The 19430-nt window shown below is 40.2% G+C and overlaps 1 protein-coding gene across 1 annotated transcript in view; it reads left to right on the forward strand.

Annotated features, from left to right (window-relative positions):
- The window catches only part of COL5A2 (collagen type V alpha 2 chain), a 201578-nt gene that overhangs the window by 147856 nt on the left and 34292 nt on the right, over positions 1-19430 (forward strand). Inside the window, exons 18-26 of the mRNA XM_058188949.1 lie at positions 2308-2361; positions 8468-8566; positions 10582-10626; positions 10714-10812; positions 11993-12046; positions 13095-13202; positions 14641-14694; positions 15392-15490; positions 15774-15827. Of these exons, the coding sequence (XP_058044932.1) occupies positions 2308-2361; positions 8468-8566; positions 10582-10626; positions 10714-10812; positions 11993-12046; positions 13095-13202; positions 14641-14694; positions 15392-15490; positions 15774-15827 (666 nt within the window). The remainder of the gene's footprint in view (positions 1-2307; positions 2362-8467; positions 8567-10581; positions 10627-10713; positions 10813-11992; positions 12047-13094; positions 13203-14640; positions 14695-15391; positions 15491-15773; positions 15828-19430) is intronic.

Below are 19430 nucleotides of genomic sequence, written 5' to 3' on the forward strand. Positions count from 1 at the left end.
CTGATGTCCGATTCTTCATTCAAGACAATGTGGAATGTGACATTTCATGTTACAACTCTGCTGTGATCTTTAGATGGAACTTTGTAGCTGCTTGGCAAGCACTGAGCAGTACTAAAGATTTGTTCTGCCTCTCTGCAACTTGACTTGCACTGACATTCAAGCACTATGAAATTCAAAGTCCACTTAGTCTATTTTGAGGAAGTGAAATCTTTAAAGAGCATAGTCAATCCAATTCTGTCTCCTTTCAACTTGTATAAGAAATGTATGAGTAGCCTCAGGTCAGAAATGGGTAACATTTTCACTGGATTCTTTTTTCACATTTCTTTATGCATAAATATAGAACATATTTTTTTCAATGTGGGAAAAAGTGAAACTGACAGATGTCTCAGCTGACACAGCTCTCAACTTTGAAGATTCCATACTTCAAACACTGGCCACTTAGCTTAATTGTTTCAGTTTACTAAGCAGTAATAATAGAATTAAAGCGTCTTGTTAGAGTACAGGACAAACATATTTGTGTGTTGCTCTGTTGCTGCCAAAAGCATTTTCTCTAAAGTGAATCAAAATTAGCAGAACAACATCAAAATAATACCACTTGGGTTAAATTGGATGTAATATGTCAGGCCAGTTAAACCATTAACTGGCATGAAGGTTAGGGAGGAGATTAGGAGTTTGTCATAGGGAAGGGAGATTTGCTCTGCAATGATCCAGATTAGAATACTCCCTTTTCCTGTAACTACATAGAGGAATTCTTTGGTGGCAACATAGACTTTCAACCATTTGCAGAAAGTATTCATCATCATCTTTCAGTGTTGCTTAAAAACAGTTCTTGGTTAAAGGGGAAAAAACAAAACAGCTTTAGCTTTGAGCCTTGGTGGCATAGTGGTTAGAATGCAGTATTGCAGGCTAGTATTGATTTGCAGGGTCGTATTGCAGACTGATTCTGCTGACTGCCAACTTCCAGCAGTTCGGCAGTTAGATTCTCACTGGCTCAAGGTTGACTCAGTCTTTCATCCTTCTGAGGTCAGTAAAATGAGTAACCAGATTGTTGGGGGCAAGATGCTGACACTGTAAACTGCTTAGAAAGGGCTGTAAAGCACTGTGAAGCGGTATATAAGTCTAAGTGCTATTGCTATTGCTTTACACTATCAAACTACCCTGTTTCCCTTAAAATAAGACATCCCCTGATAATAAGCCCAATCAGGCTTTTGAGCGCATGTGCTAAAATAAGCCCCCCCTGAAAATAAGCCCTTCTCGAAAATATTTAAATGTATGCACAGCCAGTCCCTGCCATGTCCTCTGGTTTCCTCCATGTGCCCCAAAATAATAAGACCTCCCTGAAAATAAGGCCAAGCACTTATTTCGGGGTTCAAAAAAATATAAGACAGGTTCTTATTTTTGGGGAAACATGGTATGTGATGGCATGCTGTAAATCCCCTTCAGTATTTTATCCCTTAATATTCAGAGTAACTCATTCATCTAATGCTTTCTTAGTTCTTTGAAACTTTGCATTATAATCTATGCCTTTGGGACTTCCACTGTTTTGAGATTAGTCAAGTGATATGGCCTTGACTTTTATTATTAGTAGTATTATTTTACACAGAAGTGACTATTTGTTATACTGAAGCGGAAAAAGCATTAATGTTCAAACACAGGCAGTCGCTTTCATGACAAACTATTTTGTTTTAAATTCATATTTACTGACAAAGAAATAAAGGGAGACTAGTATAGATCTATTTCAAGCTATTTAGTTCTCATCAGCTAGCCATACCCTTCTGGAATTCAAACCTGGGCTTGCAGTCAGGCTGTCCTTTCTGTGTGCCTGGTTGTTCAAAGATCAAGAATTAGTCTGATAAAAATAGGTGACAATTCTGATCCAATACTGCAGATATGATTCAATGCACAGAGTCACAAAGTTAAATCCTTAGCAGAGAGATCTGTAAGTTTCACTTTGTCCCACATTAAAAAAAGAAGAAGTCTACATCTACGTCTAAATGTGAAAAAAGAATCCAATGAAAATGTTACCCACATCTGACTTGAGGCTAATCATTCCATGCACAGAACATTTCCTGGCATGAAATAATATACAATTCCATTCCATTGTTAAATATTAGTAATACAATTATAGTCAAACTCGTATCATTACTTTTCCATATGAAAGGTGTGCATGAAATAAACATTTTATTTCTATGTACCAGTATGTTGCTCCTTAAAACTCCCTTCCACACTGAGAACCTGTTTTAATTCATGCTCTTGCAAGAATATTTAGAGTATTTCTCATTGATGCTCAATACCTCTTCTTTATAGGGTCCTCTCGGTATACCTGGTTCAGCAGGTTTTCCTGGCATACCTGGCATGAAGGTAAGTAGTTTTTTTTAAATTTTATTAATCAGTGATGGAACGTACAGTTAGATGGTAGCCCTTAGTCAGCCTTGGCTCAAGAATCATTCTCAAATGGACTTAGTACTTGAATAGAAAATCAACAGGAAATCCAGGCTAGGCAGAGACTTCTAAAAACTTGTGGAAGTTGATGATATATATTTTCAGTATTGCTGCTAAGAAACAAGATATACAGTATATGTTCATATAGATATCAGGAGCAGAGCTCAACTTGTAGGATACTTTAACTTCACACAACTGGTAAAAGAGCCAGTTTGGGGTAGTGATTAGAGCACCAGATTACAAAGCAGGAGATTGTGAATTCTAATCTGATTTTAGAGGTAAAGCCAAGGGTGACCTTGGTCAGTCACTCTCTCTCATCCCTGGGAAATAGGCAAAGGGAAACCACATCTGAAATCTTATGAAGAAAACTGCAGGAACTTGTCCAGGAAGTCCCAAGGAGTCAACACTGACTCGAAGGGAGGCTCACATACATGGACACATACCATAGTAGGAATGGCAGTAAGACATATGATTGCTTATAATTAAAGCTTCTTAGTTTAGAAATTATTTCTCTGATGTTATGAACCGTTCCACTGATTATTTGTTCTGTCAGGAAATTCCTCCTTAGTTGGATTTTCCCTTGATTAGTCTCCATCTATTGCTTCTTGACCTACTTTTAGTTGCTTTGGAGAATAGGTTGACTTTTCTTCTTTGTGGCAGCTCCTTAGATATTGGAATACTGCTATGTCACCCCTAATCCTTATTTTCACCAACCATGAACTGTTTAACAGAATAGCAGAGTTGGAAGGGACCTTGGAGGTCTTCTAGTTCATACCCTGCTCAGGCAGGAAACCCTATGCCAGTGATAGCTAATCTTTTCTGGATTAGAAAGTGTGCACGTGCATGTGTGAATACACCGGAACCCCCAAAATGCAATGTGTGCATGGCCCCCGCACATGCGCCCGCCCCCTGCATGCAGCCCCCCCGCCCCCCCTGCATGCATCCCTCATGCATGTATGTGCGGGCCCCACATGTGCCCCATGCATGCACGGCAGAGACCCGAAGACCAGGTGGCCAGCGGGAGGCGCATGCACGGTAGATCTGAACTGGGGTGACGGCTCACGTGCCATCAGAGAGGGCGCTGTGTGCCACCACTGGCATGTGTGCCATAGGTTCGCCATCATGGCCCTATACCATTTCAGACAAATGGTTGTCCAATCTTTTCTTTAAAACTTCCAGTGTTGAAGCATTCTCAACTTCTGCAGGGAAATTGTTGCACTGATTAATTGCCAGGAAATTTTTTCTTAGTTCTAGGTTGGTCCTCTCCTTGATTAGTTTCCATCCACTGGTTCTTGCCCTGCTTTCTGGTGCTTTTAAGACTGGTTGACTCTCTCTTCTTTGTGGCAACCCCTGAGATATTGGAGCACTGCTATCATGTCACCCCCTAGTCCTTCTAGACATGAAAAGAAGGACTAGGGGTGACATGATAGCAGTTTATCACATTCAGATTTTGGAAAAGAGGAATAAACTCTACCAGGAACCCCAATTTTAGGAACATGTACTCAGTAGAAATGAATGAATTGACAGAACCCTTGGTTAATTTATTTCTCATGATCTAGGTTTAGATTGATTCTCCTGCTTGCTAGGATTTTGAATAATTTTGGGGAGAGTAAACATTATAGAAAGACTACACATTCTGATTTATTTCTAAAACTACAGATTCAAACAAGAGTTTAGTACCAGTTTCTGAAACTAGGACTGATTAAGCCTGAGTTCAGACAAAATTATGTTTGCTTAGCAATGTTTTTTTTTTAGCCCTGAGACCCCAGATAGCCTATCAGTATTGCAGCCTTTTTCACTAATAGGAGGAGAAGCCAAGGAGGAGATATTAGCGTGCTGAAAACAGTATTGTTTTGTGAGCATATTGCCCTAAAGTCCCCTCTAAAAGAACTCTGCAAAAAGTTTGTTAGTTAAGTATTTTGTTGCAACTCCAGATGTGGATGGATGCAATTTGAAATGGGAGATGGGCGTGAACCAAGGACAAGCAAGTATATCACATGTACATCCAGTTATGAAGTGAAGAGGCCTGTTTCTGAGATAATCACATAGAGATAATCAGTTAGATGAAATAAACTTAACTTTACTTCCCAATATATCCTTTTAACATTATTATATTTTTTTACTATTGTGAATGTGATGTTACTGATTTGCACAAATCTGGTTGCAACATCGCTTAGGAAGCTGAAACAGCTGGAAATGCAATCTATTTAAATGGATGTTGGCAGTGCTCCTTGGATCTGGTGCCACAGAATAATAAACAGCAGAAAAGCTGAGAACAGCCAGAATTTATTACTCATTTATATGGTGTCATTAACTGTCTACTTCTCATGCAGTGTTAATGCCTCTCCTCCCAGCTGCAATGCCTAAACAAAATTGAGAAGAGAGAGGTTATTTAGTGTAAAGAATTGGAATAGGAAAAATATTCCTTGTCTTTGACACTGAACGACCTTCTATGGGTTGGCACTGCAGTTCCCAAAATTTCCAGCCAGGGGTGCTGCTAGCTGGGAATTTGGGGAGTTATTGGCCTCACATGTTTGAAAGTGCAGGTTGGAAAATTTTCCTAAATAAATTGTCCTATTTAACAGGTTCCTTTAACTCCTCTTCTCTTTTTTTGTAGATGAAATCTTTGCATGTGAGAGAGTGAAGTTAGGGTTGCTGTCTGCTCTTTTCAAAAGTAACTTTTCCCCTGTGGTTGGGGAAGGTGTGTGCTATAATAAAGTACAGGTTGTCTTCAACTTACAACAGTTCATTTAGTGACCAAAGTTACAACATCATTGAAAAAAGTGACATGACTGTTTTTCACACTTAACGACTGTTGCGGCATCCCCATGGTCACGTGATCAAAATTCAGATGTTTGGCAACTGATTCACATTAATGATGGTTTCATTGTCCCAGGGTCATGTGATCACCTTTTGCAACCTTCTGACAAGCAAAGCCAATGGGGAAGCTATTTTCATTTAATAACCATATTAGGAAGTTAACAACTGCAGTGATTCCCTTAACAACTGTGGCAAAAAAAGTCATAAAATAGGACATTACTCACTTAACAATGATCTCACTTAACAACAGAAATTTTGGGCTCAATTGTGGTCATACGTTGAGCACTACCTGTATTTTGTACAGATTTGCTATGCTGAGTTGTATCTATTCCTTGCAGATTACAAAACCTCACATTGAGCATAAGAAAGAGTTGTGATAGAAAAGGCAACCTGGCCATTATCTAGACTACTGTATCTCAGCCAGAAATTTTAAGACATGTGGACTTCAACTCTCAGAATTTGTGAATGCTGACAGGGGGATTCTATGTGTTGAAGTCCACATATCTTAAATTTGACAAGGTTGAGAAGCCCTGATATAGGCCAAGACAGCATCATACAATTGAGGTACCTCCATTAGACCTGGCAAATCTTAGTTGATCTTGAAAACCTAAGCAAAGTCAGCTCTTGTTAGAAACAGGGAGAACACAAGAAAACTGCAGTGCTACAGACTGGAATGAGGAAGGTTTTTTTAAAAAAAGAAAAAAAAGAAGGAAAGAAATGTAAATCACTTTCGTATTCTTACAAAGGAAACACTGTGTTCATGGAATCACCAAAGGTTGAACTTTGACCTGGAGGAGACCAGCATTTGTCCTGTAAAGTATGTTCCCTGAGGTTGTAAAATGAGAAATGAGACTAAAGCTATAACTTCTCCCAAATTGTGTATTGCACTATTTTTTACTGTTAAACAAGACTCCAGAGGTGTTGTAAAGCAGGCAGGTAGATGAACTGAGGAGAAATTTTTGTTTCATTCTTCTTTGCTGTCTCTGAGAATTTTTAAGGATTAAATTTCTGAAGTAAATTTCTGGCAATCGTAGTAGGATTTGGTCACTTATATCATGTCATTAAAGTTCAAGGAATTGCTTTCAATTATCTTTATGTCCCTTCTGCTAGACATTCCTTATCTCTGATATTTGAAGGAAAGAAGTACGAATATATTTTTGTGAGATAGTTGTTGAATTGAAGTTTTCTGTGCCTTGAAATCCTATGCAGCATAGTAAGCATTAGTTAACCATGGTCTTGGAGAGAAAGGATAAACCTAATCAGTCCAACAGATGCACTATGTATTTACAGTTGGCAATTCTCACTGAACAAGAACTTATTGCCAGTGCTGTAATTCAGTGAATCAAATAATTTCTCTAAACATGTATAATAAAGTAAGCACAAAATTTAACAAATGTCTAAAGGAAAGGCATGACTTTCCTGATGTTTTTCTTTTAATTGGAGGCATGTCCCTCAGTTTTACAGATCAGTAGAATGATATTAAATTATATTAACAATCACCACAAACATCCATAATATCCTATCTCCATTATCTCCAATTTATTTATTAATTGCATGTGATTAACATGTTTTGTATATGAATACAGTAGATAGAGCATATGAGTCTTATGTGGATCCCAGTCTCATTTTTGTAGTTCCAGGAATCTTCCAATATCATCATGCCAAAATTTTATGATAAAACACTGAATAACAACAGCAGTTTTATATGCTTTTTAGTCAAATAATGTCTAATTACAATGTCTCCAGTGGGTTTCTCATACCTATTTTAATTAGACAAATTACTATGCAAAGGTCATTTTTTAAAAAGAGCCATGATCAGTTCTATCTCCGCTTCCTCCCTCTCTCCCTCCCATGTGATTATGGTGTCACCCACACCTCAATGTAAAGTTGTTTGTTTATTACACTAATTTCACCATAAAACATTATTTATCTCATTTCATAAGGAAAAGTCTTGAGTTCACTTTTTCAAAAGGCACATGATTTTATAAAACATCAGCACAACACAGTTCAACAGAAGATGAAAAATAATCCCAGGTGTTTTTTTTTAAATCCCACCTAATATGGTGAATTTGGAGACTAGATGTGAGCCTGCATGGATTCTTGATCAGATCAATCTGATGGGGCTGAAGATACTTTATTTCTGTGCTAAAAGACAAAATGGGAGCCCACCATTCCTTATATAAAATCCAGATAGACTTGATACTGCATTAGCACCAGGGTAAGATTCAGTGGTGGGATTCAGCCAGTTCGCACCACTTTGGGAGAACCGGTTGTTAACTTTCTGAGCAGTTTGGCAAACTGGTTGTTGGAAGAAATCATTAGGGCAGAGAACCGGTTGTTAAATTACTTGAATCCCACCACTGGTAAGATTGTATACCATACTTAGACTAGATGTTGTGACCTAGGCCCAAATAGTTATTACCAGAAGCAATCACTCCTAAAAAAACCATATTTTATTAGAACAGCTGAGAATTACTTCATTTTCAGCTTAGTCCAAATTAATTCCAAAACAAATCCTTCAGAAAAAGTCCTTCAACCTTATCACAAATCTTTGTCTTCTTTGGCATTTTGCCAAAGGCTTTTCTTGGCAAAGCCCCACAAAGTTCAGAAACAAGAGACGCCGACTAGAAACAATTGTAGCAACGTTGCTTTCCTACAAAGAGCCCAAGAGCTACTGCTACTCTTTTAAGCCTTATGGTAGGGGCCAATCATCTCCTGGCCTTACTCCGGAGTTGTCCTTTTTGCTTCAGCTGCTCTTGCCTTCTGGCAGCTCTTCGCATGCATGTACTAGGAACAGGCTCCTCCTGTTCCTCTGTCTCTCTGCTGTCCATCTCTGGAGGCTCAGGAGTCTGCGCATCGCTCCCAGATGGTCCTGGTCCCATCTCTGCCTCTGACACAGAACCCTCGTCCAGGCCTTCCCCTGACTCCAGGACTGACCCATTGTCCTCCCCAGCCTCCTCACTGCCTGACTCCACTGCCAGCTCTGCAGGCTGCTGGTGGACTACAACACTAGATCAGTCAATTCAGATAACTATGAGGAACAGGTAGGAAGAGGAACTCTATTGCATTATATCAATTTTAAATCTAAATAAGCACTTCTTTTAAAAAAATAGCACCTTCAGTCAATGAAAGGCTTAATATGGTTATTAGGATGGTTAGTGTTAATATTGCACTTTCTACTTTTTTTTTTAATGTGAAACTTCAGGGTGAAGCTGGTCCCACAGGTGCACGTGGTCCTGAAGGTCCTCAAGGACCAAGAGGAGATACGGGCGCCCCAGGTCCCCCAGGATTATTTGGTCTTCCTGTAAGTTTTTCAAACTGTTATAAATTATATTTGGAACTATTCATCGCTGACTGGCTGCTAGGCATCATTCATAAATTGAAGTATAGCATGCACATGAAATGTGCTAGAGATAGAAGTATAGCATGCAGACTTCTAGAGATAGAAGTATAGCATGCACATGGAAAAATGTATTGTCTTCAAAAAAAAAGACTATGGAGAATAATTCACACAAAACCTGAAATGGATTGCAAAAAAAAGTTAAAGATGGTTGTAATCACATGAACAGAAGAACATGTTATAAAAGAGTTCACATAGCATATCCCAGTTTTCGATATAACAGGGGATATCGTCTTCTGTGTCTAGTCACGGTGTCATAGGCTACTCAGAAAAGGTTTGAAAGTTAAAACTATTTTTGCATGATATAGCTTAAAGCAATGGTACAATAATTTCTTTGCTTAGGACAGTCAGATATACATGCATTATCTGGAAATTTATACATCAGCCAATATGCATTTTCTTTGTATCTTTCCAGACTATATGCTTGTAAATAATAATTTCCGTATGGATGCATTTTTATACAGTTTATTTTCTGCTTGGAACTAAATCACAAATTCTAGAGAAGTAGGGAATCTGAAGGATAAAATGTTCTGATCCAAATTGCTGTGCGCACAAGTATGAAATTGGTCAGTTTGTTTAAAAATATAGACCAGATGAAATTTTCTGACAGTCTTTCACCTTGTAGGAATTGCTTAAAAGTTACAGTTTTTCAAAGAACTGTAAGAGTTCCCCAGAATAGGCAAGTTCCAAAAGCCTGAAACTGTTTGCATTTTTTTTTTAATTTGCATTTATATCCCACCCTTCTCCGAAGACTCAGGGCGGCGTACACTATGTCAAGCAATAGTCTTCATCCATTTGTATATTATATACAAAGTCAACTTTTATTGCCCCCAACAATCTGGGTCCTCATTTTACCTACCTTATAAAGGATGGAAGGCTGAGTCAACCCTGGGCCTGGTGGGACTTGAACCTGCAGTAATTAAGTTGGGAAACATCTTAAGATATTAAGACATTTAGATATTTAAAACAACTACTTTACAAGTAGTCCCTGCTTACCGATTAGTTGCTTAGCGATCGGTTGAAGTTACAGTGGATCCCAAACAAGGTACTTATGGTCTTAATTAATTCTGACCCCCTCCCCCCATGCATTTTGGTCATCGAGCAATGCGCCTCATTTAGAGATGTTTGCAGCATCCTATGGTCAGGTGTTCATGATTTACATTTTTTTTCTTTGCCAGATACCGGCAATTACTTCCATTTTCCAACACAAAACAGCTACAGTCACCATGTTCACTGCCACCAAAAATTGTCATAAAATGATATTGGTCTTTGGCCTAGTTAACAATTAGCATATGTTATGGCCATAATGGCGGGGTCAATTATGGTCACAAGTCAAGAACTACTTGTATCCCTTAAAGCATCTTATCTGAAAGATGTACCCATACCTACTTACTTTTTGGAATGTATTTCTTCAATATGCGTGCAAAGCTTAGTTGTTGTATTTAATTCTTATTACTTCTTTTATGACAGTTTTAATCAAATAGTATCTTTAATTCTTATTTCAATGGAAATAATAAAAGATTTTGTGGCACTTAATTAAGCATTTTTCTGATGACACTTTTTTAAAGTTTTTAAAGTCCCACAAGAGATTATGTAATAATAAACTTGTTCATTTTTAACTAAGCCTGAATGACTGAAGCTAGGTCAGAATCTTAACATTCTTGATATTTTTAGTTCAAGATTTTAGGGGAGTTGTTCAATGGAAATCAAAGGACAGATATCCACAAAATTCTAGACTGTGAAAATTCCAACTGGAATTGATATTAAACAGCTGCCTCCAAACTATATTGTTCAGAAATTAAATCACTTGATACATAAGAAATTGACATTTGCATGTGATATTTCAGTCAAATTGGTACATAGGAATAGCCATGTTTGATGAAATTGTATTAACACATATCTGCTTTGTGCTGTTTTAGGGTGCCTTAGGTACAGATGGTTCCACAGGTACAAAAGGGCCTTCTGTAAGTAACTGACTTAAGCAAATACTGTTTTTAAGACTTTATATTCCATTCCATGGACACTGTTGACCACGTCAATGTATCTCACAGGGATCTCCAGGAACTTTAGGTCCACCTGGCTTACCAGGTCCACTTGGTTCTCCAGGACCACAAGGCAGCACAGGTCCTCCTGGCATTCGAGGACAAATGGTAATGATTTGAAAAATCAGAAATGGTAAAATTCTGTATTTAATGCAAGTTTATTTATTTTGGGTTTTATACCCCACCATAATCCTGACAATCAACAACAGGATGGAAGCATCCATGGATAAATCTTTTTGGTAATTATTACCAAATTAAATTACCAATTAAAACTTTATGGTAATTGTAGAAAAACAAGGTAACAATAGTAAAACTACTGGAACAATATGTCCCAAAGATTGTTTTCCAAAAGGCAGTTGAAATTTCTTGGTTTTTTTTGAAAATGTTTAGCTTCTTATTCAAGAAGCTTCTTCATGAGGAACTGAAGAAGCTTCTTGGATAAAAAGTGAAACATTAAACAAAACACCAACAAAGTCCAGGTGCCTTTTGGAAAATAACCTTTGGGACAGCCATGACCTGGATGACTGAGAATCTCCATAGACTATTAGAACAATAAATAAATAAAGTGTGTAGTACTGGTATTATATGGCTATAGAAGCTTTCATTTTTTAAGAAACAGGCTGTTGCATTTTTCACCAATTTTTGAATAGTTTCAAAGGAGCTAAACATACAGCCTATTAGCAACTTTAAAATACTGTAATATCCAGAAAGATGCTCTGGATCACATTATATGATTTAGCATCTAAGAGCAGCTGCTCACAAAGTGGAAAAACTCTTTTTCTGGGACAAATGTCAGTTCTCCGTTGACTTGCTAGCTTGTTTATTATTTATGTTTTGATTTATGTTCCATGTTCTTCTTGCACATGGGGCCCTCAAGAGAGTGACTTGCAAGCCACCAGGTGCTCATGAGATTGAGGCTGGAAATTTGAAGCAAATTTAAGGGAGCCTCTTCTATAGATAGCAGTGAACTGAGTCATTTGATACTGAGATGAGCAAAGTGTTTTGAATATGACACAACATTGTCATAAAACAACATTTTAAACTTTTAATATTTAGCGATTCCAGACAACAATCCATATCTTCTTTATTTACATGGAGCAAGACTGACATATCTGCATATGATTATAATATTATTGAGCAGATGATGTAGATTATACCATGCTGAAGAAACCATGAATTTGGCCTATATTAATAAATTTTGAACAAGACATGGATTCACAAAAATGTTGTACTTCCTGTCACTTTGAAAAGCTCAGATCATTATTCTAATGGTGATACTTGCTTTCAGGGAGATCCTGGTGTTCCAGGTTTCAAAGGAGAAGCTGGACCCAAAGGAGAGCCAGTAAGTTTTCAAAATATATTCTCTAGAAACCATCTTTAAAATGTTCCTTTATAAAATAACATGCATCTTCTTCTATTATTCAGTTCTGTCCTTAATATGCCACAAACTTTATGGGTTTTTTCCCTCATTATTAATTATTTATTAATACTTATTAGAGCTCTACTTTTCTCCAGAACCCCAGGGTGACAAAAAAGCAGTCTATCCTCCCACTTTTTTCTACATCTTGTGAGGTAGTTTGAGCAAAGGGATAGTGAGTGGTTCAAAATCCTCTAGTAACTTTCTGTGCCTGAAGCTGGATTTTAATCTGGATCTCCCTGATCTTAGTTACAAACTTTAAATATTAATTGTGCTGTCCCATTGACTTCTTCATATTGCAAAGGAATGCCATTTTTCATTTTAAGTAAATAAATATGGAACTTGGCTTGAAGTTTCTTTTTTCTCTTTAAATATTTATTTGATTTAAAGGGGTGATTTGAAAAATTATTTTAAAACACACACAAAATAAGTCTCCCTTTCTTGGGAAAATAAGTAGTAATATAACAAAGGAGTGATCCTAATTTCTCACTTTCTGTGCAGTCAAGGTACAATTGATTGGTAACAATTTTTAAAGCACATGTCCAGATGATATCACTGCTGTCTCATCTGCAAACTCCTGTGGAGGTGACCTAGAGTTGTTTATATCTATTTCATAAGTATCTACAACACTAGAAAATCCATATTCATCTAATAAACTATTTGTCAAGGTCAACCCTTGACTAGTTCAATCACTATTCACTATTCAATCGTTCAGTTATTATTCCAAAACTTATTGCAGAATTAATTTCTACTAATGCAAATTTTGCCAGTGTTCTAAAAAGCTATATTTTTCGAATAGAAACCTGCAAAAAAGCATTAAAAAGGATGTTTGCAGAAATGATATATTTTCAAAACCTTCAAGAAATATAATTGGATTCGAAATGGGACATCTGTATTTGTCTTGTGTCAATGGCAGCATGATTGAATGATGGTCTTGTTCATTTTCTTTATAAGTGCAAATGTTTTTCACTAGGGTCCCCATGGCCTCCAAGGACCAATTGGACCTGTTGGTGAAGAAGGGAAAAGAGGTCCTCGTGGTGATCCAGGATCAGTTGGTATTCCTGGACCTGTTGGAGAAAGGGTAAGAATAATAAGGGGAAAAAAATCTCAGTAGTTTCCTGGTGAGCTATCTTGGGAATAGCCCTGTTTAGTTTTGCATTTAAAGTGGAATATCCAAAAGAAGTCCAACTATGGTGGCAAATAATGGTTTGGATCTTGACTGTAGTCCTTTCAAAGGAAACTGCTAGATTTCTAACTCAGTTCATTGCTTTGTAGGAAAATATTATCAGATTTTTTGAAAGGCATGCATGACTTCAAGAGTAAAGGAAAAAATAGCATACTTCACCTTTCCATCTTTTTTGGTAATAATTCATCACAGGGGAAAATGTTTTTTTGAATAATTTGGATCAAATTAGCAACTTCCTCCAAAGGTAGTTCAAAAACTGTTGCTAGAGTCACCCTAATATCTGAACTAATAGGATCTGAACTTCCTAAAGTGATTCAACTGAGTTTTTATAATGCAAAAAATGTATATAAATTTCAGAACAGCAAAACCATTTTTAAAAATGGACATATGGGAAATTTGGTGTGATATGGTCATGTCATGTAATTATTGTAAAAAAAAAACAACCCTCAAATTTAGCCATATCCATAAATATCACATGGCAAAATGTCATTTTGTTTGAGAATTTCAGAGAAAAGTGGTTTTCGTCCTTGTTCCTTCTTAGTTTTTAATTGGAGAAAGAATGTCATTTGTTCAATATGCTTGTTTTCCAGTATTTAAATAAGTGACGTGATTGGTTTCTAAATATCTGCATGGCAAGCATTCACTTTTAAAATTTCTTTGGTTTCTTTGCAATTTTATTTATAGTATAGGTTTTTTATTAACTAGAATAAACAATGTCATGAAAAATTGTATCATGGTAATTATCATTATTATAATCAGATTTCTGCATATCCTATGCTATACATTTAAATCATCGTTGTCATCATCATCATCATCATCATCATCATCATCATCATCATCATCATCATCATTATCATCTTCCTAGTGTTATTCCCATAAGAGCAGGATCCATTTTTCAGACTGACAAAATGCCATCTTGCATAATCAGTATTTGCAGTATGGCTATACTGTAGATCTATTGGTTGCCACACACAAAAAAATGATCCACTGGCTTGTTGCCTGGGTTTGATGTCAGTTTGGTCTGTGTTCAGCTCAGCACTGCCCTGGCAGGCGGGCAGTGTCAGCAGCATCACTAGGAGGAACAGACTTTACTGCCATTTATGGATAATGATCCTGGATAAACTTAGATTTCACTAAGAAGTGGGCTCATCAACACCTCTCAGATTCAGAGGGGTCTATTGGTAATCCTTTGGCAATTTTTATTCTTTGAACGTTTTTTCTCCAAATACAATGTATTTCAAACACTATTTTAAACGTAAAAAGAAGTTTAAATGTCACAAGCATAAATCATACATGTCACTCCATAAAAAAAAACCTACTTTTGTTTCCATAGGGTCCTCCTGGTAACCGTGGCTTTCCAGGATCTGATGGTTTGCCAGGACCAAAGGTGAGTACAAGGATTATTAAGATCTTTTTTAATAGTACGTATATTCGGGAAATGTAATCAAAATCAAAATAGTGCATCATATAAGGAATTTAATGTCATCTCCTATTTTCTCTTCTCAGAAAGTTTCCATTTAAAAACAAACAAACACTCACAGGGGTACCTCAGTTGGTAGAATGATGTTGCCATTGGGGATTTAAGAGAGGCCATTTTGAATTTAGAAATTAGCCAAGAAACCCCTATCTGTTTATGTTGCTTTTGGTTGATCTTGCTTCCTTGATGCATGTTTCTTAGCGAAATAACTCAGCCTGAAAAACATTGTTCTGTAAGAGCTGTTATTGGGTAGCTCAGAAATTATTTGGAAACAAAACCCAAATACTCTTGAAATCACTTCCACCTCAATACACACTTCTACTGTGTTTTCCAAAAAATAAGACCAGGTCTTATATTAATTTTTGCTCCAAAAGACACATTAGGGCTTATTTTCTGGTTAGGTCTTATTTTGGGGAAAATACGGTACTAAATGCATCCATCTGGCTGACAATCTTAACGGGCTTATTTTTGGGGGTAGGGCTTATATTACGAGGATCCTGAAAAATCATGCTATGTCTTATTTTCTGGTTGAGTCTTGTTTTTGGGGAAACAGGATAATTATACGTGAAATGCCACAGAGTGATCTTGCTTTTGATTTCCTTTTCAGGGAGCTCAAGGGGAACGTGGTCCTGCGGGGGCTTCAGGCCCTAAAGGAAGCCAAGGGGATCCTGGTCGCATGGGTGAACCTGGTCTGCCAGGTGCCAGGGTAAAGAAAGAATAATAATCCTACTCTATACATCCAGACTGAACCTGTCTAAAAAATGGAAAGGGCTATTCAGATCCACAAGTCTTGATTAATTTATGAGAGTGCACTGTATAAATATTAATATCATTTAGATCAAAATGTAGGACTGTAGATGCCAAATATTATAAAATAGCATAAATTTGCATAACTTATGAATTAATCTTATGAATAGGTGTACTTTTTGGATGAAAATGGTAACCGAGTGCCAGAAATCACATTGTTTTATAATACGTTATTTTTACAGGGTCTGACAGGAAATCCAGGGGTCTCAGGTCCAGAAGGAAAACTTGGTCCCTTGGTAAGTAAAATGAGACATTTCTGGGAGAATTTAGTTGACTTGTGTCTAGACCTATTTAACTGGAAAGTCAAAGTAACTGAGTGGGATCTTGGTTCTTGATAGCCTTATTCTTGTTTTCCTTCTGTAACAAGGCTACTTTAGAGTAGGGGTCTCCAACCTTGGCAACTTTAAGCCTAGTGGACTTCAACTCCCAGAATTCTCCAGCCAGCAAAGCAAAGCTGGCTGGGTAATTCTGGAAGTTGAAGTCCACCAGGCTTAAAGTTGCCAAGGTTGGAGACCCCTGCTTTAGAGAACAATTCTCATGAAGAAAAGGAGAACATTTTATCTGACTACCCAACCTGGTGAAGGAGGTCATGGGACTGGTTTTTTAAAGGCATCAAGCTAGAAATTAGGAGCCCCCAAATCCTAGTCTTGCCTTGGGCATGGAAGCCAATCAAATGACTTTGGCAGGGCAAACTACTTCCAAAATATATCATCAAGAAAACTGCAGGGAGTCATCAGGATTCAAGACTCACTGGAAAGTAAACATTTTCAAAAGTTAAATCTTCTTTAATAGTTACTTCAGGTATAAATTTACTAAACTGAGGTTAACTGACCCTCAGAGCCTGGGCCTTCAGCTGATGTTGTGCAATGCACGGTCCGTGGCCAATAAGGCCCCCCTAATTTATGATCTTATTCAGGGGGGTGCCGCGGACTTTATAGGCATTACGGAGATCTGGTTGGGCGCAGAAGGGGGCGTGCCCCTGGTACAGATGTGCCCGCCAGGCTTCCGTGCATTCCATCAGCCGAGAGCCCAGGGTAGGGGTGGGGGGGTGGCGGTTGTGATTAGAGAGAGTCTGGAGCCGAGGGAGACCACTGTACCTCAGATTGCCGGGTGTGAATCCCTCTTTGTGAAGTGGGGCCATAGATGTCAGATGGGCTTGCTGATCACGTACCTGGCTCCTTGCTGCGTGACAGCTGCCCTGCCCGAGCTCCTGGAGGTGCTTGCTGGGATGGCAGTTGAGACCCCCAGACTTTTAGTCATGGGGGACTTTAACTTGCCATCTTCCGGCTCGTCATCGACAGCAGCTCGGGAGTTCACGGCTTCCATGACGGCCTTGGACCTGACTCAAGTAGTTGATGGCCCTACCCACATTGGGGGTGGTACACTCGATCTGATTTTTATCTCTGGTCAGTGGTTGAGAGATCTGGACTTAAAGGAAATAGTCATTGAACCTTTGTCATGGTCAGATCACTCTCTCCTTCGCCTGGACTTTCTGACCGCCATCCAACACCGCAGGGAGACGGAGCCGATACGTTGGTTCCGTCCCAGGCGCCTGATGGACCCGGAGAGGTTCCGGACGGAGCTTGGGCCATTTCCTGAGGGTCTGGCTCACGGCACGTCTGAGGAACTTGTTGCGGCCTGGGAACGGGCCGCGGCGGGGGCCTTAGATCGTGTCGTGCCTCTGCGGCCTCTGACCCGGCGCAGGTCCCAACCGGCTCCTTGGTTTTCCGAGGAGCTGAGGGGGATGAGCCGGAGAAGACGCCTAGAGAGCACCTGGAGGTCTAGCCGTTCAGAGGCTGATCGGACACTAGTGAGGTCCTATACTAGGACTTACCTAGTGGCATTGAGGGAAGCGAGGCGTTGCTACGCCTCCTCCCTCATTGCGTCGGCAGATAACCGCCCAGCCGCCCTGTTTCGGGTGACTCGTTCCCTCCTTCACCAGGGGGAGCGGGATGACCCGCTGCAGGGACGTGCTGAGGCGTTTAACGGTTATCTATACGATAAAATCGTTCAGCTTCGGGACGGGTTGGACCAAAATTGTGGTGACTCAGGTGAGACGCTCGAGGGTGGTCTTGGTGACATTGTTTGGGATGAGTTTGACCCTGTGGCTCCCGAGGACATGGACAGGTTGTTGGGTAGGTTGAATGCCACCACGTGTTTACTGGACCCGTGCCCCTCCTGGCTGGTGCTGGCCACTCAGGAGGTGACACGAGGCTGGCTCCAGGCGATTACGACCGCTTCTTTGGTGGAGGGTGTCTTCCCGGCCGCCTTGAAAGAGGCGGTGGTGAGGCCCCTCCTTAAGAAGCCTTCCTGACCCGCTGTTTTAGGTAATTATCGTCCGGTCTCCAACCTTCGCTTCGCGGCGAAGGTTGTAGAGAGTATGGTGGCATATCAGTTTCCCTTACACCTGGATGAAACTGTCTATCTAGACCCGTTCCAGTCCGGTTTCCGGCCCGGTTACAGCACGGAGACGGCTTTGGTCGCGTTGGTGGATGATCTCTGGAGGGCCAGGGATAGGGGTTGTTCCTCTGCCCTGGTCCTATTAGACCTCTCAGCGGCTTTCGATACCATCGACCATGGTATCCTGCTGCGCCGGTTGGAGGGATTGGGAGTGGGAGGCACCGTTTATCGGTGGTTCTCCTCCTATCTCTCCGACCGGCGGCAGTCGGTGTTGACAGGGGGGCAGAGGTCGGCCCCGAGGCGCCTCACTTGTGGGGTGCCGCAGGGGTCGATCCTCTCGCCCCTTCTGTTTAACATCTCATGAAGCCGCTGGGTGAGATCATCAGTGGTTTCGGTGTGAGGTACCAGCTGTATGCGGATGACACCCAGCTGTACTTTTCCACACCGGACCACCCCAACGGTTATCAAGTGCTGTCCCGTGTCTGGAGGCCGACGGGTCTGGATGGGGAGAAACAGGCTCAAGCTCAATCCTCCAAGACAGAGTGGCTGTGGATGCCGGCATCCCGCACAGTCAGCTAAATCCGCGGCTGACCATCGGTGGCGAGTCATTGGCCCCGATGGAGAGGGTGCGCAACTTAGGCGTCCTCCTGGATGAACGGCTGTCTCTAGAAGATCATCTGACGGCCGTCTCCAGGAGAGCGTTCTACCAGGTTCGCCTGGTACGCCAGTTGCGCCCCTTTCTGGACCGGGATGCCCTATGCATGGTCACTCACGCACTCGTGACGTCTCGCCTGGCTTACTGCAATGCTCTCACATGGGGCTCCTTGAAGGGCATCCGGAGGCTACAGTTAGTCCAGAATGCGGCTGCGGGTGATAGATGGAGCCCCGTGGCTCCCGTGATAACACCTATCCTGCACAGACTGCACTGGCTACCTGTGGCCTCCCGGGTGCGCTCCAAGGTTTTGGTGACCACCTTTAAAGCGCTCCATGGCATAGGGCCGGGTTATTTACGGGACCGCCTGCTGCTACCGAATACCTCTCACCGACCCGTGCGCTCTCATAGAGAGGGACTCCTCAGGGTGCCGTCAGCAAGGCAATGTCGTCTGGCGGCGCCCAGGGGAAGGGCCTTCTCTGTGGGGGCTCCCACCCTCTGGAACGAACTACCCCCCGGACTTCGTCAGCTTCCGGACCTTCGGACCTTCCGCCGCGAGCTTAAAACATACTTATTTAATTGCGCAGGACTGAGTTAGATTTTAATTTATGGGTTTTAAATTGGGTTTTATTTCTATATTTTTAATTATCGGGCTTTTAGAATAAGTTTCTTAATTGTTTTTATATTGTATTTATGTGTTTTTTAAGTGCCTGTAAACCGCCCTGAGTCCTTCGGGAGATAGGGCGGTATATAAATATGATCAAATAAATAAATAAATAAATAAATA

Source organism: Ahaetulla prasina, chromosome 1 (assembly GCF_028640845.1).
Source record: "Ahaetulla prasina isolate Xishuangbanna chromosome 1, ASM2864084v1, whole genome shotgun sequence".
Classification (NCBI taxonomy): domain Eukaryota; kingdom Metazoa; phylum Chordata; class Lepidosauria; order Squamata; family Colubridae; genus Ahaetulla; species Ahaetulla prasina.